The following is a 17,949-nucleotide window of genomic DNA, read 5'->3' as shown; positions in this document are numbered from 1 at the left end:
CGTTGTACGTGTTGTACATTACCGCGCTTTGTTCATCATTTTTCCAAAACTATGGTGTGTGGGCAACATTGTTTTTTTTTTTATGATGAAAAAATGACACTTTTTTTCATGCCGAAAAACGACCGTGTGTACGCGGCATGAGTGCAGTCCTCCTTCAGAAATCCTCACTTCCTGTTCTTCTGTCTGTAACTACACACAGTAATGCCAGGCTTTCTGCCTGGTGTGGAGAAAGCCTCTTGAGGGGGAGGGGGCGAGCAGGAGAGTCAGGACACCCTCTAACACACAGCTTCTTTCTCTATCTGCAAAGTAGAGAGCGTCCTGACACTCCTGCTCGCCCCCTCAAGAGGCTTTCTCCACACCAGGGAGAAAGCCTGGCATTACTGTGTGTAGTTACAGACAGAAGAACAGGAAGTGAGGATTTCTCAGAAGAAATAAGGACAATGGAAGGATGAGGTAAGTGAAGGAGGACGGCACTGAGGTAAGTGAAGGAGGACTGCACTGAGGTAAGTGAAGGAGGACTGCACTGAGGTAAGTGAAGGAGGACGGCACTGAGGTAAGTGAAGGAGGACGACACTGAGGTAAGTGAAGGAGGACGGCACTGAGGTAAGTGAAGGAGGACGGCACTGAGGTAAGTGAAGGAGGACGGCACTGAGGTAAGTGAAGGAGGACGGCACTGAGGTAAGTGAAGGAGGACGGCACTGAGGTAAGTGAAGGAGGACGGCACTGAGGTAAGTGAAGGAGGACGACACTGAGGTAAGTGAAGGAGGACGGCACTGAGGTAAGTGAAGGAGGACGGCACTGAGGTAAGTGAAGGAGGACGGCACTGAGGTAAGTGAAGGAGGACTGCACTGAGGTAAGAGAAGGAGGACGGCACTGAGGTAAGTGAAGGAGGACTGCACTGAGGTAAGTGAAGGAGGACGGCACTGAGGTAAGTGAAGGAGGACGGCACTGAGGTAAGTGAAGGAGGACGGCACTGAGGTAAGTGGAGGACGACACTGAGGTAAGTGAAGGAGGACGGCACTGAGGTAAGTGAAGGAGGACGGCACTGAGGTAAGTGAAGGAGGACGGCACTGAGGTAAGTGAAGGAGGACGGCACTGAGGTAAGTGAAGGAGGACTGCACTGAGGGAAAGGAAGACATTTAGGGAAAATAGTTTTTACCTTTACAATCCCTTTAACAACAAACCTACAGTCCCTGTCTTGTTTGCACAGCCTGTATACTGCTGTTCAGAGTATATAGGGCCCGGGGGCCTCACGCCTTTCCTTTTTCACAAGAAAACACCTTTCCTTTTCCCCTTAATATTCATACAAGACCCAAAGTGGGCTGGTAATGACCTGGGGGTAGGGGGGAACCCATGCCATTTTTCTGAATGATTTTCATCCATATTGCAGGGACCAAACATTACATTAAAGCTGCAAGCAGTCTTAAATGACTTTTTTCTTATAGTAATCTCATTTTGTGCAGGGACAGTTTTAAACACGGGAAACACGCGCCACTTCACAGGCATACTATAGACACCCCCCAGGTACGATATTTAAAGGAATATTTCACTTTAAGCATCATTAAAATCGCTGCTCCCCAAAAAGCGTCAGTTTTTAAAACTTTTTTTCTTAAAAGATACTTGTCCCCTGGGGCAAGACCGGGGTCCCCAAACCCGTTTTGGACAATAACTTGCATATTAGCCTTTAAAATTAGAACATTCGAGTCCCATAGACTTCAATGGGGTTCTAAAGTTCGCGCAAACGTTCGGTTCGTTCAAAGGTTCAGATGCAAACCGAACTGGGGGGGTGTTCAGCTCATCCCTACTCCTCATACATGACTCCGGAGACACCCCACAATCTACAATCCGGGGTGTACCCCAATCCCACTATCCTTCCTCCTCATACATGACTCCGGAGACACCCCACAATCTACAATCCGGGGTGTACCCCAATCCCACTATCCTTCCTCCTCATACATGACTCCGGAGACACCCCACAATCTACAATCCGGGGTGTACCCCAATCCCACTATCCTTCCTCCTCATACATGACTCTGGAGACACCCCACAATCTACAATCCGGGGTGTACCCCAATCCCACTATCCTTCCTCCTCATACATGACTCCGGAGACACCCCACAATCTACATTCCGGGGTGTACCCCTATCCCACTATCCTTCCTCCTCATACATGACTCCGGAGACACCCCACAATCTACGATAAGGGGTGTACCCCAATCCTTCCTCCTCATACATGACTCCGGAGACACCCCACAATCCGGGGTGTACCCCAATCCCTAAATACTTCCTCCTCACACTGATTGGCATCGCAGGTGGGTACTTTTGGGCACAGGTGAGCACCGCTCTGATTATCAGTGCAGATCCCCCCACCCATCAGGTGTATTGAGGTGAATTTTAGACCTCAAGGTCCCCTCACCCCCAGGCCTCAATGAGGAATTTACCTTCAATCCTTTTTATCTTACACCCTCTCTAGAGACTTCTCTCTACATATCCCATGCTGGCCGTTTATGAATGGGTGGTCCTTGTAGTTACACGGTGGTCTAATCTATTGCTCGCTCGCCTGGCTCTGCACCTGTCAGCTCCATATTTCCAGGATCCTACCACCGATCCCTCCACCGATCCCTCCACCGATCCACGCTGTCTGTGTGTTTTCTTCTGTGTGAGTATCTACAAACAGTTTTGTTTGCTGGTTAAATACTCGATGTAGATTATATGTCTTTATTTATATCTCCCTCATTGATGTACAATTGTATTCTCATTTTAGAAAGGATCTAGTACTCAAGTTCCTCCAAACACGGAGAGTCGATGTAACGGCTACCCGGGCTAGTGAGAGGGTCTCAGCCGTTGGAGAAGTCCTTTTCCCTGGCAAGCTGCGATATGCAGGTACCGCCGGTATATCCCATCGAACACCCTTTCAAGAAACGAGACGGGCTACGTTTGCAGAGTCAAGCAGGACTGATTTTTAATGGTTCACTCTGAGATTTTATACAGTATTCAAGGCACATGAACAATCAAACTGTCCCCACCCACACATCACACCGTGGGGAAGCTTCAATCACCTTCTTTGAGCTAATTATAAACATTTCTTTATTACCAGAACTCAAACACAATGATCTCCTTGAATCAATCAGTCTCTAGACGTTCCGGCACCGAGATCTACTTAACATGACCTGGCCGGGCACATTCCTTTCTCAATAGAATTCAATTAACCTTTAGAACAATACACACTCACAGATCATCACGTTAGCATAAACCTGGCAGGAGGCTGTTAACTGGTAATACACAACAGAGCGTCAATTAGCATTTAGCAGTGAAAAAGTCCCTCTACAATTAACCCTTTGAGCTCAGTAACCAGTCATGCAGTCCTCTGTAGGCAGAATAGTTCATAGGTCCGTTACACTACTCCCCTTTTGTGGAACACTCCGGCAGACCCGGATTGATCCTTTTCGGGTCAACTTGGGGATGTCCGGTCTGCTGTTAAGGTAAAAGTTCCGTTTGCCTGGACAGTCCGTCGGCCTTCCCATTGGCTTACCAGGTTGGTAGCTGATGGTGAAGGTGAATAATAGAATTCAGTTCTGGAACAGTCACTTGCTTTGCTCTCTCAATGGCTCCCAAAACCTGTTGCTGATGCTCTTGGGACAGATACGGCACCACCTGGATGCAAATCCCATTTAATCTTTTGACAATTTCCGCCTGTTTGTGCATTTCAATGTTCAAGCCACGGGACATCTCATAATACATGACATAGTGTCGTTGCATCTCTGATTTCTCACTGGCCAACTTGTCACATTCCCATTTTAGACTGTGATATTGTGCCGGATCTACAGTACATGTCGGGGAAGGTAGTCTTACCCAGGTCTCAGCAGCAAGCGAGTTGATTCCAGCAACGCGGGTGGCCACGGGACAAACAGCAGCAGGTGTAGGTAAATAAGCCGAAGTCAGAGGGCCAATGTCGTTGCCCAGCACCACCTCGGCAGGTAGGTTGTCCATGATACCAACTGTGGTCTTTCCTGACCCGGCTCCCCAGTCTAAGTGCACCCGGGTGGTGGGTACGCGAAATACAGCACCCCCTGCGACCCGGACGGCAACTGTGCGAGTGGACACGTTCTCTGGCTTTACCAGATGTTTTTGAATCAGAGTGATAGTAGTCCCGGAATCTCTTAGGCCTTGTGCTACTTGTCCATTCACCCGTACCTCCTGACGATGATGCTGACGGTTATCCGGAGAGGCCGCTTGTATTGGGTCTGCCTCATACCAAATTCCCAGACATTCCTCAGGGCCCCCCTCGGTCTCCAGGCAGTGGGACGCAGAGGGACGTGATGGAGTGACCTCTGTGTTGGGTGTTGTGCGTTTCCAGTTGTTATTTGTAGCTCTCAAAGGGCAATAACGAGCAATATGTCCCGTGTCGCTGCAGTGATGGCACGTCACCCTAGGCGAATCCCGGGGGTAGTTGCTAGGCCCCTGAGGACGTGGTGGGACTGGAGCCCGAAACTCTGGGCGTGGGGTGACGGTTGGAGTACGCGGTTCTACCTTCTGAGCCAGCCGCGTAGTACCCTGGCTTACTTTCCTTGTCTCCGCGTACTCATCTGCTAGCTGAGCTACTTCCTCCCCGGTGTTGGCCTTGCACCCAAAGGGATGCCACCCTTTGTAACTGGTTGGCCCATTCCATGTGGGAGTCCACAGCCTTCTTCTTGGACTCCCGGAAGCGCCGGCGGTAGGCTTCTGGCGTTACGGCATATCGGGTTAGCAGCGCCTTTTTAACTTGCTGATATTGTAAAATATCCTCTGGGGCGAGAGCCCGAAAGGCTTCATTGGCTTTGCCCGACAATTTCCCCGACAAAATAGTGACCCATTGGTCTGGTGGTACCTGGTGTAGTGAGCACTGCCTCTCAAAGTCCGCCAAATATCCATCGATTTCCTCCTCACTTTCTACAAAAGCTTTAAATGCAGTGAACGGTATTTTCTTTCCTGTAGCAGCAGGTGGGGGGGTAGGAACTGCAGGTGTAATGGGCTGTCTCGCTCTTACCAGTTCCAGTTCTTGTCCCCTCTTCGTTTGTATCTCTTCCCTTGCTTCCCGGAACAGCTGGTTGATTAGTTCCACGGACGTTTCTGGATACAAGGATAATCTCCGCTGTACAATCCCAGTAATTACATCTTCTTCGCTGACCGGTGCAAGGGGCTCCGTTCCTTCCATGGATCCATCCATTTCGTCCAGCTCCAGCAGTTCAGCTATCAGCTCCCTCCGTGGTCTGTTGCTGGCGCTCCTACCACGACTCTCTAATAAATCTTTTAGTGTGGATCTTTTCAGCCTGGCGTACTGCGACTCCATTCAGCACTTGCTCTTTGGATAAAAGGACCATCCCACCGCTGCCAACCAATGTAACGGCTACCCGGGCTAGTGAGAGGGTATCAGCCATTGGAGAAGTCCTTTTCCCTGGCAAGCTGTGATATGCAGGTACCGCCGGTATATCCCATCGAACGCCCTTTCAAGAAACGAGACGGGCTACGTTTGCAGAGTCAAGCAGGACTGACTTTTTAATGGTTCACTCTGAGATTTTATACAGTATTCAAGGCACATGAACAATCAAACTGTCCCCACCCACACATCACACCGTGGGGAAGCTTCAATCACCTTCTTTGAGCTAATTATAAACATTTCTTTATTACCAGAACTCAAACACAATGATCTCCTTGAATCAATCAGTCTCTAGACGTTCCGGCACCGAGAACTACTTAACATGACCTGGCCGGGCACATTCCTTTCTCAATAGAATTCAATTAACCTTTAGAACAATACACTCTCACACATCATCACGTTAGCATACACCTGACAGGAGGCTGTTAACTGGTAATACACAACAGAGCGTCAATTAGCATTTAGCAGTGAAAAGTCCCTCTACAATGAACCCTTTGAGCTCAGTAACCAGTCATGCAGTCCTCTGTAGGCAGAATAGTTCATAGTTCCGTTACAGTCGAGTTCATACCAAAGAGATGAATTTTGGTCTCATCTGACCTCAGAACTTTCCCCCGATCTTCTCTGAATCATTTAGATGTTCATTGGCAGGACTGTACATGTGTCTTCCTGAGGAGGGGGACTCGCCGTGTTTGGAGGAAGAAGAATGGTGACTATGACCGCAAGAACTCCATCCCTACAGTCACACGGGGGAGGGGGGAAACATGAGGATTTGGGGGGTTCCTCTGATAAAGGTCCAGGCAGACTTTGCCGCATTGAGGGGCCAATGAGCGGGGCCACGTATTGTAAGATCTCGGATAAGAACCTCCTTCCCTCAGACAGAACACTGAAGATGGGTCATGGACGGGTCTTCCAGCATGACAATGACCCAAAACATACAAAGGAGGGGCTCAAGAAGAAGCACATTAAGGTGATGGAGTGGCCTAGCCGGTCTCCAGACCTTAATCCCATAGAAAATGTATGGAGGAGGAGCTGAGACTTCAAAGATTTAGAGAAGATCTGTAAAGAAGAGACAATCCCTCCTGAGATGTGTGGAGACCTGATCACCAACTACAAGAAACGTCTGACCTCTGTGCTTCCCAACAAGGAACCTCCCCCAACTACTAAGGGACCTCCCCCAACTACTAAGGAACCTCCCCCAACTACTAAGGAGCCTCCCCCAACTACTAAGGAACCTCCCCCAACTACTAAGGAACCTCCCCCAACTACTGAGGAACCTCCCCAAACTACTAAGGGGGTCAAATACTTCCCCCTCTCTGTATACAGCACCGTGTTCCGGCCTCATCTATATATACACAGTATACAGATCCCCAGAGACACCCCACAATCTACAATCCGGGGTGTACCCCAATCCCGCCATACATGTACCTGGACTGTCTGACGATCGTTCGTTGTCTGGCGATTGAGGGTCGAGTTGGAGTTTGATGCCTCGTTCTCCATATTGGCACCGGAGGGGGAGGGGCAGTCCCTGCTGAGACACAAACAATATACACTGAGAGATACTGAGAATTACACCCGACATACAGGACAGGAGAAGTAGTACTGTGCAGAGTCCATACATACGGAATAAGGAGAGATACTGAGAATTACACCCGACATACAGGACAAGAGAAGTAGTACTGTGCAGAGTCCATACATACAGAATAAGGAGAGATACCGAGAATTACACCCGACATACAGGACAGGAGAAGTAGTACTGTGCAGAGTCCATACATACAGGATAAGAGGAGATACTGAGAATTACACCCGACATACAGGACAGGAGAAGTAGTACTGTGCAGAGTCCATACATACAGAATAAGAGGAGATACCGAGAATTACACCCGACATACAGGACAGGAGAAGTAGTACTGTGCAGAGTCCATACATACAGAATAAGAGGAGATACCGAGATCTACACCCGACATACAGGACAGGAGAAGTAGTACTGTGCAGAGTCCATACATACAGAATAAGAGGAGATACCGAGAATTACACCCGACATACAGGACAGGAGAAGTAGTACTGTGCAGAGTCCATACATACAGAATAAGAGGAGATACCGAGAATTACACCCGACATACAGGACAGGAGAAGTAGTACTGTGCAGAGTCCGTACATACAGAATAAGAAGAGATACCGAGAATTACACCCGACATACAGGACAGGAGAAGTAGTACTGTGCAGAGTCCATACATACAGAAAAAGGAGAGATACCGAGAATTACACCCGACATACAGGACAGGAGAAGTAGTACTGTGCAGAGTCCATACATACAGAAAAAGGAGAGATACCGAGAATTACACCCGACATACAGGACAGGGGAAGTAGTACTGTGCAGAGTCCATACATACAGAATAAGAGGAGATACCGAGAATTACACCCGACATACAGGGACAGGAGAGTGGTACTGTGCAGAGTCCATACATACAGAATAAGAGGAGATACCAGAGAATTACACCCGACTACAGGACAAGAGAAGTAGTACTGTGCAGAGTCCATACATACAGAATAAGAGAGATACCGAGAATTACACCCGACATACAGGACAGGAGAAGTAGTACTGGTGCAGAGTCCATACATACAGAATAAGAGGAGATACCGAGAATCTACACCCGACATACAGGACAGGAGAAGTAGTACTGTGCAGAGTCCATACATACAGAATAAGGAGATACCGAGAATTACACCCGACATACAGGACAGGAGAAGTAGTACTGTGCAGAGTCCATACATACAGAATAAGAGGAGATACCGAGAATTACACCCGACATACAGGACAGGAGAAGTAGTACTGTGCAGAGTCCATACATACAGAATAAGAGGAGATACCGAGAATTACACCCGACATACAGGACAGGAGAAGTAGTACTGTGCAGAGTCCATACATACAGAATAAGAGGAGATACCGAGAATTACACCCGACATACAGGACAGGAGAAGTAGTACTGTGCAGAGTCCATACATACAGAATAAGAGAGATACCGAGAATTACACCCGACATACAGGACAGGAGAAGTAGTACTGTGCAGAGTCCATACATACAGAATAAGAAGAGATACCGAGAATTACACCCGACATACAGGACAGGAGAAGTAGTACTGTGCAGAGTCCATACATACAGAATAAGAAGAGATACAGAGAATTACACCCGACATACAGGACAGGAGAAGTAGTACTGTGCAGAGTCCATACATACAGAATAAGAGGAGATACGAGAATTACACCCGACATACAGGACAGGAGAAGTAGTACTGTGCAGAGTCCATACATACAGAATAAGAGGAGATACGAGAATTACACCCGACATACAGGACAGGGGAAGTAGTACTGTGCAGAGTCCATACATACAGAATAAGAGAGATACCGAGAATTACACCCGACATACAGACAGAGAAGTAGTACTGTGCAGAGTCCATACAAACAGAATAAGAGGAGATACCGAGAATTACACCCGACATACAGGAACAGGAGAAGTGGTACTGTGCAGAGTCATACATACAGAATAAGAGGAGATACCGAGAATTACACCCGACATACAGGACAGGGGAAGTAGTACTGTGCAGAGCCCATACATACAGAATAAGGAGAGATACCGAGAATTACACCCGACATACAGGACAAGAGAAGTAGTACTGTGCAGAGTCCATACATACAGAATAAGAAGAGATACCGAGAATTACACCCGACATACAGGACAGGAGAAGTAGTACTGTGCAGAGTCCATACATACAGAATAAGAGGAGATACCGAGAATTACACCCGACATACAGGACAGGAGAAGTGGTACTGTGCAGAGTCCATACATACAGAATAAGAGGAGATACCGAGAATTACACCCGACATACAGGACAAGAGAAGTAGTACTGTGCAGAGTCCATACATACAGAATAAGAGGAGATACCGAGAATTACACCTGACATACAGGACAAGAGAAGTAGTACTGTGCAGAGCCCATACATACAGAATAAGAGGAGATACCGAGAATTACACCCGACATACAGGACAGGAGAAGTAGTACTGTGCAGAGTCCATACATACAGAATAAGAAGAGATACCGAGAATTACACCCGACATACAGGACAGGAGAAGTAGTACTGTGCAGAGTCCATACATACAGAATAAGAGGAGATACCGAGAATTACACCCGACATACAGGACAAGAGAAGTAGTACTGTGCAGAGTCCATACATACAGAATAAGAAGAGATACCGAGAATTACACCCGACATACAGGACAGGAGAAGTAGTACTGTGCAGAGTCCATACATACAGAATAAGAGGAGATACCGAGATCTACACACGACATACAGGACAGGAGAAGTAGTACTGTGCAGAGTCCATACATACAGAATAAGGAGAGATACCGAGAATTACACCCGACATACAGGACAGGGGAAGTAGTACTGTGCAGAGTCCATACATACAGAATAAGAAGAGATACCGAGAATTACACCCGACATACAGGACAGGAGAAGTAGTACTGTGCAGAGTCCATACATACAGAATAAGGAGAGATACCGAGAATTACACCCGACATACAGGACAGGAGAAGTAGTACTGTGCAGAGTCCATACATACAGAATAAGAAGAGATACCGAGAATTACACCCGACATACAGGACAGGAGAAGTAGTACTGTGCAGAGTCCATACATACAGAATAAGAGGAGATACCGAGATCTACACACGACATACAGGACAGGAGAAGTAGTACTGTGCAGAGTCCATACATACAGAATAAGGAGAGATACCGAGAATTACACCCGACATACAGGACAGGAGAAGTAGTACTGTGCAGAGTCCATACATACAGAATAAGAAGAGATACCGAGAATTACACCCGACATACAGGACAGGAGAAGTAGTACTGTGCAGAGTCCATACATACAGAATAAGGAGAGATACCGAGAATTACACCCGACATACAGGACAGGGGAAGTAGTACTGTGCAGAGCCCATACATACAGAATAAGGAGAGATACCGAGAATTACACCCGACATACAGGACAAGAGAAGTAGTACTGTGCAGAGTCCATACATACAGAATAAGAAGAGATACCGAGAATTACACCCGACATACAGGACAGGAGAAGTAGTACTGTGCAGAGTCCATACATACAGAATAAGAGGAGATACCGAGAATTACACCCGACATACAGGACAGGAGAAGTGGTACTGTGCAGAGTCCATACATACAGAATAAGAGGAGATACCGAGAATTACACCCGACATACAGGACAAGAGAAGTAGTACTGTGCAGAGTCCATACATACAGAATAAGAGGAGATACCGAGAATTACACCTGACATACAGGACAAGAGAAGTAGTACTGTGCAGAGCCCATACATACAGAATAAGAAGAGATACCGAGAATTACACCCGACATACAGGACAGGAGAAGTAGTACTGTGCAGAGTCCATACATACAGAATAAGAAGAGATACCGAGAATTACACCCGACATACAGGACAGGGGAAGTAGTACTGTGCAGAGTCCATACATACAGAATAAGGAGAGATACCGAGAATTACACCCGACATACAGGACAGGAGAAGTAGTACTGTGCAGAGTCCGTACATACAGAATAAGAGGAGATACCGAGATCTACACACGACATACAGGACAGGAGAAGTAGTACTGTGCAGAGTCCATACATACAGAATAAGAGGAGATACCGAGAATTACACCCGACATACAGGACAGGGGAAGTAGTACTGTGCAGAGTCCATACATACAGAATAAGGAGAGATACCGAGAATTACACCCGACATACAGGACAGGGGAAGTAGTACTGTGCAGAGTCCATACATACAGAATAAGGAGAGATTCCGAGAATTACACCCGACATACAGGACAGGGGAAGTAGTACTGTGCAGAGTTCATACATACAGAATAAGGAGAGATACCGAGAATTACACCCGACATACAGGACAGGAGAAGTAGTACTGTGCAGAGCCCATACATACAGAATAAGAGGAGATACCGAGAATTACACCCGACATACAGGACAGGAGAAGTAGTACTGTGCAGAGCCCATACATACAGAATAAGAGGAGATACCGAGAATTACACCCGACATACAGGACAAGAGAAGTAGTACTGTGCAGAGTCCATACATACAGAATAAGAAGAGATACCGAGAATTACACCCGACATACAGGACAGGAGAAGTAGTACTGTGCAGAGTCCATACATACAGGATAAGAGGAGATACCGAGAATTACACCCGACATACAGGACAGGAGAAGTAGTACTGTGCAGAGTCCATACATACAGAATAAGAGGAGATACCGAGAATTACACCCGACATACAGGACAGGAGAAGTAGTACTGTGCAGAGCCCATACATACAGAATAAGAGGAGATACCGAGAATTACACCCGACATACAGGACAAGAGAAGTAGTACTGTGCAGAGTCCATACATACAGAATAAGAAGAGATACCGAGAATTACACCCGACATACAGGACAGGAGAAGTAGTACTGTGCAGAGTCCATACATACAGAATAAGAAGAGATACCGAGAATTACACCCGACATACAGGACAGGAGAAGTAGTACTGTGCAGAGTCCATACATACAGAATAAGAGGAGATACCGAGAATTACACCCGACATACAGGACAGGAGAAGTAGTACTGTGCAGAGTCCATACATACAGGATAAGAGGAGATACCGAGAATTACACCCGACATACAGGACAGGAGAAGTAGTACTGTGCAGAGTCCATACATACAGAATAAGAAGAGATACCGAGAATTACACCCGACATACAGGACAGGAGAAGTAGTACTGTGCAGAGTTCATACATATACAGGAAGTAATGATGTGCAGTGTCAGGCCAGGAAGAGTTGTCACCTTATCTCTGTACCCAGATGCCCCCCTTATACCCCGGAGCATCACCTGATCCCTCTTCTCTGTTCATCACAGGTCAGTACAGGACATCTCTAATCATTACACATTAATAAGGAGAGAAGCAGGGTGTCAGTGCAGTCAGTGGGGGTGCCAGTGCAGTCAGCGGGGGTGCCAGTGCAGTCAGCGGGGTGTCAGTGCAGTCAGCGTAGTCAGTGGGGTGTCAGCGCAGTCAGCGGGGTGTCAGTGCGGTCAGTGGGGTGTCAGGCAGTCAGTGGGGGTGTCAGGCAGTCAGCGGGGTGTCAGGCAGTCAGTGGGGGTGTCAGGCAGTCAGCGGGGTGTCAGGCAGTCAGCGGGGTGTCAGGCAGTCAGCGGGGTGTCAGTGGGGTGTCAGCGCGGTCTCTCCTCTCTGGCCTCCATAGGTCGGTATGGCACATCTTGAAGGATAAGACAGTGATGTGGGGTGTCAGTGCGGTCAGTGGGGGTGTCAGTGTGGTCAGTGGGGGTGTCAGTGCGGTCAGTGGGGGTGTCAGTGTAGTCAGTGGGGGTGTCAGGCAGTCAGTGGGGTGTCAGTGCAGTCAGTGGGGTGTCAGTGCAGTCAGTGCAGTCAGCGGGGTGTCAGTGCAGTCATTGGGGGTGTCAGTGCAGTCAGCGGGGTGTCAGTGCAGTCATTGGGGGTGTCAGTGCAGTCAGCGGGGTGTCAGTGCAGTCAGCGGGGTGTCAGTGCAGTCAGTGGGGGTGTCAGGCAGTCAGTGGGGTGTCAGTGCAGTCAGTGGGGTGTCAGTGCAGTCAGTGGGGTGTCAGTGCAGTCAGTGCAGTCAGCGGGGTGTCAGTGCAGTCAGTGGGGGTGTCAGGCAGTCAGTGGGGGTGTCAGGCAGTCAGCGGGGTGTCAGGCAGTCAGTGGGGGTGTCAGGCAGTCAGCGGGGTGTCAGGCAGTCAGTGGGGGTGTCAGGCAGTCAGTGGGGGTGTCAGTGCAGTCAGCGGGGTGTCAGTGCAGTCAGCGGGGTGTCAGTGCAGTCAGTGGGGTGTCAGTGCAGTCAGTGCAGTCAGCGGGGTGTCAGTGCAGTCAGCGGGGTGTCAGGCAGTCAGCGGGGTGTCAGTGCAGTCATTGGGGGTGTCAGTGCAGTCAGCGGGGTGTCAGTGCAGTCATTGGGGGTGTCAGTGCAGTCAGCGGGGTGTCAGGCAGTCAGCGGGGTGTCAGGCAGTCAGCGGGGGGTCAGTGGGGTGTCAGTGCGGTCTCTCCTCTCTGGCCCCCATAGGTGGGTACGGCACACAATGATCAGTGCTGGTGGAGGAGGGGGAGGGGATGAATGGCGGCTCTTACCAGTCAGAGGATCTCCCGGCTCCCCACCTCCAGCAGCCTTTTGTTCGGCTTCCCTTCCTCCGCCGCCATCCTGCAATCTCATCTACACACTGCGAGGGAAGATCAGCCTCACTTCCACATCATTATCATGTTGCTCGGCAACAGCCAATCAGGGTGCGCTGTGTAGATCAGAGACATAGAGCCGGCCTGTCATTGCTTTCATCCTCCATCATGTAACCCCCTCCCCTCCCCCATCAATACATAGACCAATCACATCCCAGATATTACATCTACACTCCTTACATCTGATTGGTTCCTCTTTCCCTTCCTCCTCACTCACAGCTCAGTATGACATCATCACTCTGTGTCCTTTACAGAGGATCCTCCTCCAGACTCACCCACAGAGCCAACCCCCACAATTCTGTGCAGGACAACCCAAAACCAGCACAGCCCCTCCTCCAAACATTGGTCCTGGCGACCCCTCCTCCAAACATTGGTCCTGGCGATCCCTCCTCCAAACATTGGTCCCTCCTCCAAACATTGGTCCCTCCTCCAAACATTGGTCCTGGCGATCCCTCCTCCAAACATTGGTCCTGACGATCCCTCCTCCAAACATTGGTCCTGACGATGGTCCTCCTCCTCCAAACATTGGTCCTGATGATGGTCCTTCTCCTCCAAACATTGGTCCTGGCGATCCCTCCTCCAAACATTGGTCCCTCCTCCAAACATTGGTCCCTCCTCCAAACATTGGTCCTGGCGATCCCTCCTCCAAACATTGGTCCTGACGATCCCTCCTCCAAACATTGGTCCTGACGATGGTCCTCCTCCTCCAAACATTGGTCCTGATGATGGTCCTTCTCCTCCAAACATTGGTCCTGACGATGGTCCTTCTCCTCCAAACATTGGTCCTGGCGATCCCTCCTCCAAACATTGGTCCTGACGATCCCTCCTCCAAACATTGGTCCTGGCGATCCCTCCTCCAAACATTGGTCCTGACGATCCCTCCTCCAAACATTGGTCCTGACGATCCCTCCTCCAAACATTGGTCCTGGCGATCCCTCCTCCAAACATTGGTCCTGGCGATCCCTCCTCCAAACATTGGTCCTGGCGATCCCTCCTCCAAACATTGGTCCTGACGATCCCTCCTCCAAACATTGGTCCCGACGATCCCTCCTCCAAACATTGGTCCTGACGGTCCCTCCTCCAAACATTGGTCCTGGCGATCCCTCCTCCAAACATTGGTCCTGACGATCCCTCCTCCAAACATTGGTCCTGGCGATCCCTCCTCCAAACATTGGTCCTGGCGATCCCTCCTCCAAACATTGGTCCTGACGGTCCCTCCTCCAAACATTGGTCCTGACGATCCCTCCTCCAAACATTGGTCCTGACGATCCCTCCTCCAAACATTGGTCCTGACGATCCCTCCTCCAAACATTGGTCCTGACGGTCCCTCCTCCAAACATTGGTCCTGACGATGGTCCTCCTCCTCCAAACATTGGTCCTGATGATGGTCCTTCTCCTCCAAACATTGGTCCTGACGATGGTCCTTCTCCTCCAAACATTGGTCCTGGCGATCCCTCCTCCAAACATTGGTCCTGACGATCTCTCCTCCAAACATTGGTCCTGGCGATCCCTCCTCCAAACATTGGTCCTGACGATCCCTCCTCCAAACATTGGTCCTGACGATCCCTCCTCCAAACATTGGTCCTGGCGATCCCTCCTCCAAACATTGGTCCTGGCGATCCCTCCTCCAAACATTGGTCCTGACGATGGTCCTTCTCCTCCAAACATTGGTCCTGACGATGGTCCTTCTCCTCCAAACATTGGTCCTGGCGATCCCTCCTCCAAACATTGGTCCTGGCGATCCCTCCTCCAAACATTGGTCCTGGCGATCCCTCCTCCAAACATTGGTCCTGGCGATCCCTCCTCCAAACATTGGTCCTGACGATGGTCCTTCTCCTCCAAACATTGGTCCTGACGATGGTCCTCCTCCTCCAAACATTGGTCCTGGCGATGGTCCTTCTCCTCCAAACATTGGTCCTGGCGACCCCTCCTCCAAACATTGGTCCTTACGATGGTCCTTCTCCTCCAAACATTGGTCCTGATGATGGTCCTTCTCCTCCAAACATTGGTCCTGACGATCCCTCCTCCAAACATTGGTCCTGGCGATCCCTCCTCCAAACATTGGTCCTGGCGATCCCTCCTCCAAACATTGGTCCTGGCGATCCCTCCTCCAAACATTGGTCCTGACGATCCCTCCTCCAAACATTGGTCCCGACGATCCCTCCTCCAAACATTGGTCCTGACGATCCCTCCTCCAAACATTGGTCCTGATGATGGTCCTCTTCCTCCAAACATTGGTCCTGATGATGGTCCTCTTCCTCCAAACATTGGTCCTGGCGATCCCTCCTCCAAACATTGGTCCTGATGATGGTCCTCTTCCTCCAAACATTGGTCCTGACGATGGTCCTTCTCCTCCAAACATTGGTCCTGACGATGGTCCTTCTCCTCCAAACATTGGTCCTGATGATGGTCCTTCTCCTCCAAACATTGGTCCTGACGATGGTCCTTCTCCTCCAAACATTGGTCCTGGCGATCCCTCCTCCAAACATTGGTCCTGACGATCCCTCCTCCAAACATTGGTCCTGGCGATGGTCCTTCTCCTCCAAACATTGGTCCTGACGATCCCTCCTCCAAACATTGGTCCTGACGATCCCTCCTCCAAACATTGGTCCTGGCGATCCCTCCTCCAAACATTGGTCCTGATGATGGTCCTCTTCCTCCAAACATTGGTCCTGACGATCCTTCCTCCAAACATTGGTCCTGGCGATCCCTCCTCCAAACATTGGTCCTGACGATCCCTCCTCCAAACATTGGTCCTGGCGATCCCTCCTCCAAACATTGGTCCTGACGATCCCTCCTCCAAACATTGGTCCTGACGGTCCCTCCTCCAAACATTGGTCCTGACGATCCCTCCTCCAAACATTGGTCCTGACGATCCCTCCTCCAAACATTGGTCCTGACGGTCCCTCCTCCAAACATTGGTCCTGGCGATCCCTCCTCCAAACATTGGTCCTGACGATCCCTCCTCCAAACATTGGTCCTGACGATCCCTCCTCCAAACATTGGTCCTGGCGATCCCTCCTCCAAACATTGGTCCTGACGATCCCTCCTCCAAACATTGGTCCTGACGATCCCTCCTCCAAACATTGGTCCTGGCGATCCCTCCTCCAAACATTGGTCCTGGCGATCCCTCCTCCAAACATTGGTCCTGACGATCCCTCCTCCAAACATTGGTCCTGACGATGGTCCTTCTCCTCCAAACATTGGTCCTGACGATGGTCCTTCTCCTCCAAACATTGGTCCTGGCGATCCCTCCTCCAAACATTGGTCCTGGCGATCCCTCCTCCAAACATTGGTCCTGACGATCCCTCCTCCAAACATTGGTCCTGGCGATCCCTCCTCCAAACATTGGTCCTGACGGTCCCTCCTCCAAACATTGGTCCTGGCGATCCCTCCTCCAAACATTGGTCCTGACGGTCCCTCCTCCAAACATTGGTCCTGACGATCCCTCCTCCAAACATTGGTCCTGACGATCCCTCCTCCAAACATTGGTCCTGGCGATCCCTCCTCCAAACATTGGTCCTGGCGATCCCTCCTCCAAACATTGGTCCTGACGATGGTCCTTTTCCTCCAAACATTGGTCCTGACGATGGTCCTTCTCCTCCAAACATTGGTCCTGGCGATCCCTCCTCCAAACATTGGTCCTGACGATCCCTCCTCCAAACATTGGTCCTGACGATCCCTCCTCCAAACATTGGTCCTGGCGATCCCTCCTCCAAACATTGGTCCTGACGATCCCTCCTCCAAACATTGGTCCTGACGATGGTCCTTCTCCTCCAAACATTGGTCCTGACGATGGTCCTTCTCCTCCAAACATTGGTCCTGGCGATCCCTCCTCCAAACATTGGTCCTGGCGATCCCTCCTCCAAACATTGGTCCTGGCGATCCCTCCTCCAAACATTGGTCCTGACGATCCCTCCTCCAAACATTGGTCCTGACGATCCCTCCTCCAAACATTGGTCCTGACGATCCCTCCTCCAAACATTGGTCCTGGCGATCCCTCCTCCAAACATTGGTCCTGACGATCCCTCCTCCAAACATTGGTCCTGGCGATGGTCCTTCTCCTCCAAACATTGGTCCTGGCGATCCCTCCTCCAAACATTGGTCCTGATGATCCCTCCTCCAAACATTGGTCCTGGCGATCCCTCCTCCAAACATTGGTCCTGGCGATCCCTCCTCCAAACATTGGTCCTGACGATGGTCCTCCTCCTCCAAACATT

General features: G+C 49.8%; 1 protein-coding gene across 2 annotated transcripts in view; it reads right to left on the bottom strand.

Annotated features, from left to right (window-relative positions):
* The window catches only part of PHC2 (polyhomeotic homolog 2), a 76,916-nt gene extending 63,083 nt beyond the window's left edge, over nt 1-13,833 (bottom strand). The window contains exons 1-2 of one of the 2 annotated variants that reach the window (XM_040327001.1): nt 13,628-13,833; nt 6,841-6,943 (exon numbers count right to left, since the gene is read on the bottom strand). In XM_040327001.1, coding sequence (XP_040182935.1) covers nt 6,841-6,912 — 72 coding nt within the window. In that variant the 5' untranslated portion in view covers nt 6,913-6,943; nt 13,628-13,833. The remainder of the gene's footprint in view (nt 1-6,840; nt 6,944-13,627) is intronic. The other variant, XM_040327002.1, reaches the window with a different exon arrangement.
* Between the last annotated feature and the right edge of the window lie 4,116 nt (nt 13,834-17,949).

This window comes from Rana temporaria, chromosome 10 (assembly GCF_905171775.1).
Source record: "Rana temporaria chromosome 10, aRanTem1.1, whole genome shotgun sequence".
Classification (NCBI taxonomy): domain Eukaryota; kingdom Metazoa; phylum Chordata; class Amphibia; order Anura; family Ranidae; genus Rana; species Rana temporaria.
Note: the sequence above shows the minus strand (reverse complement) of the source record. Positions and strands in the feature narration are given on the sequence as shown.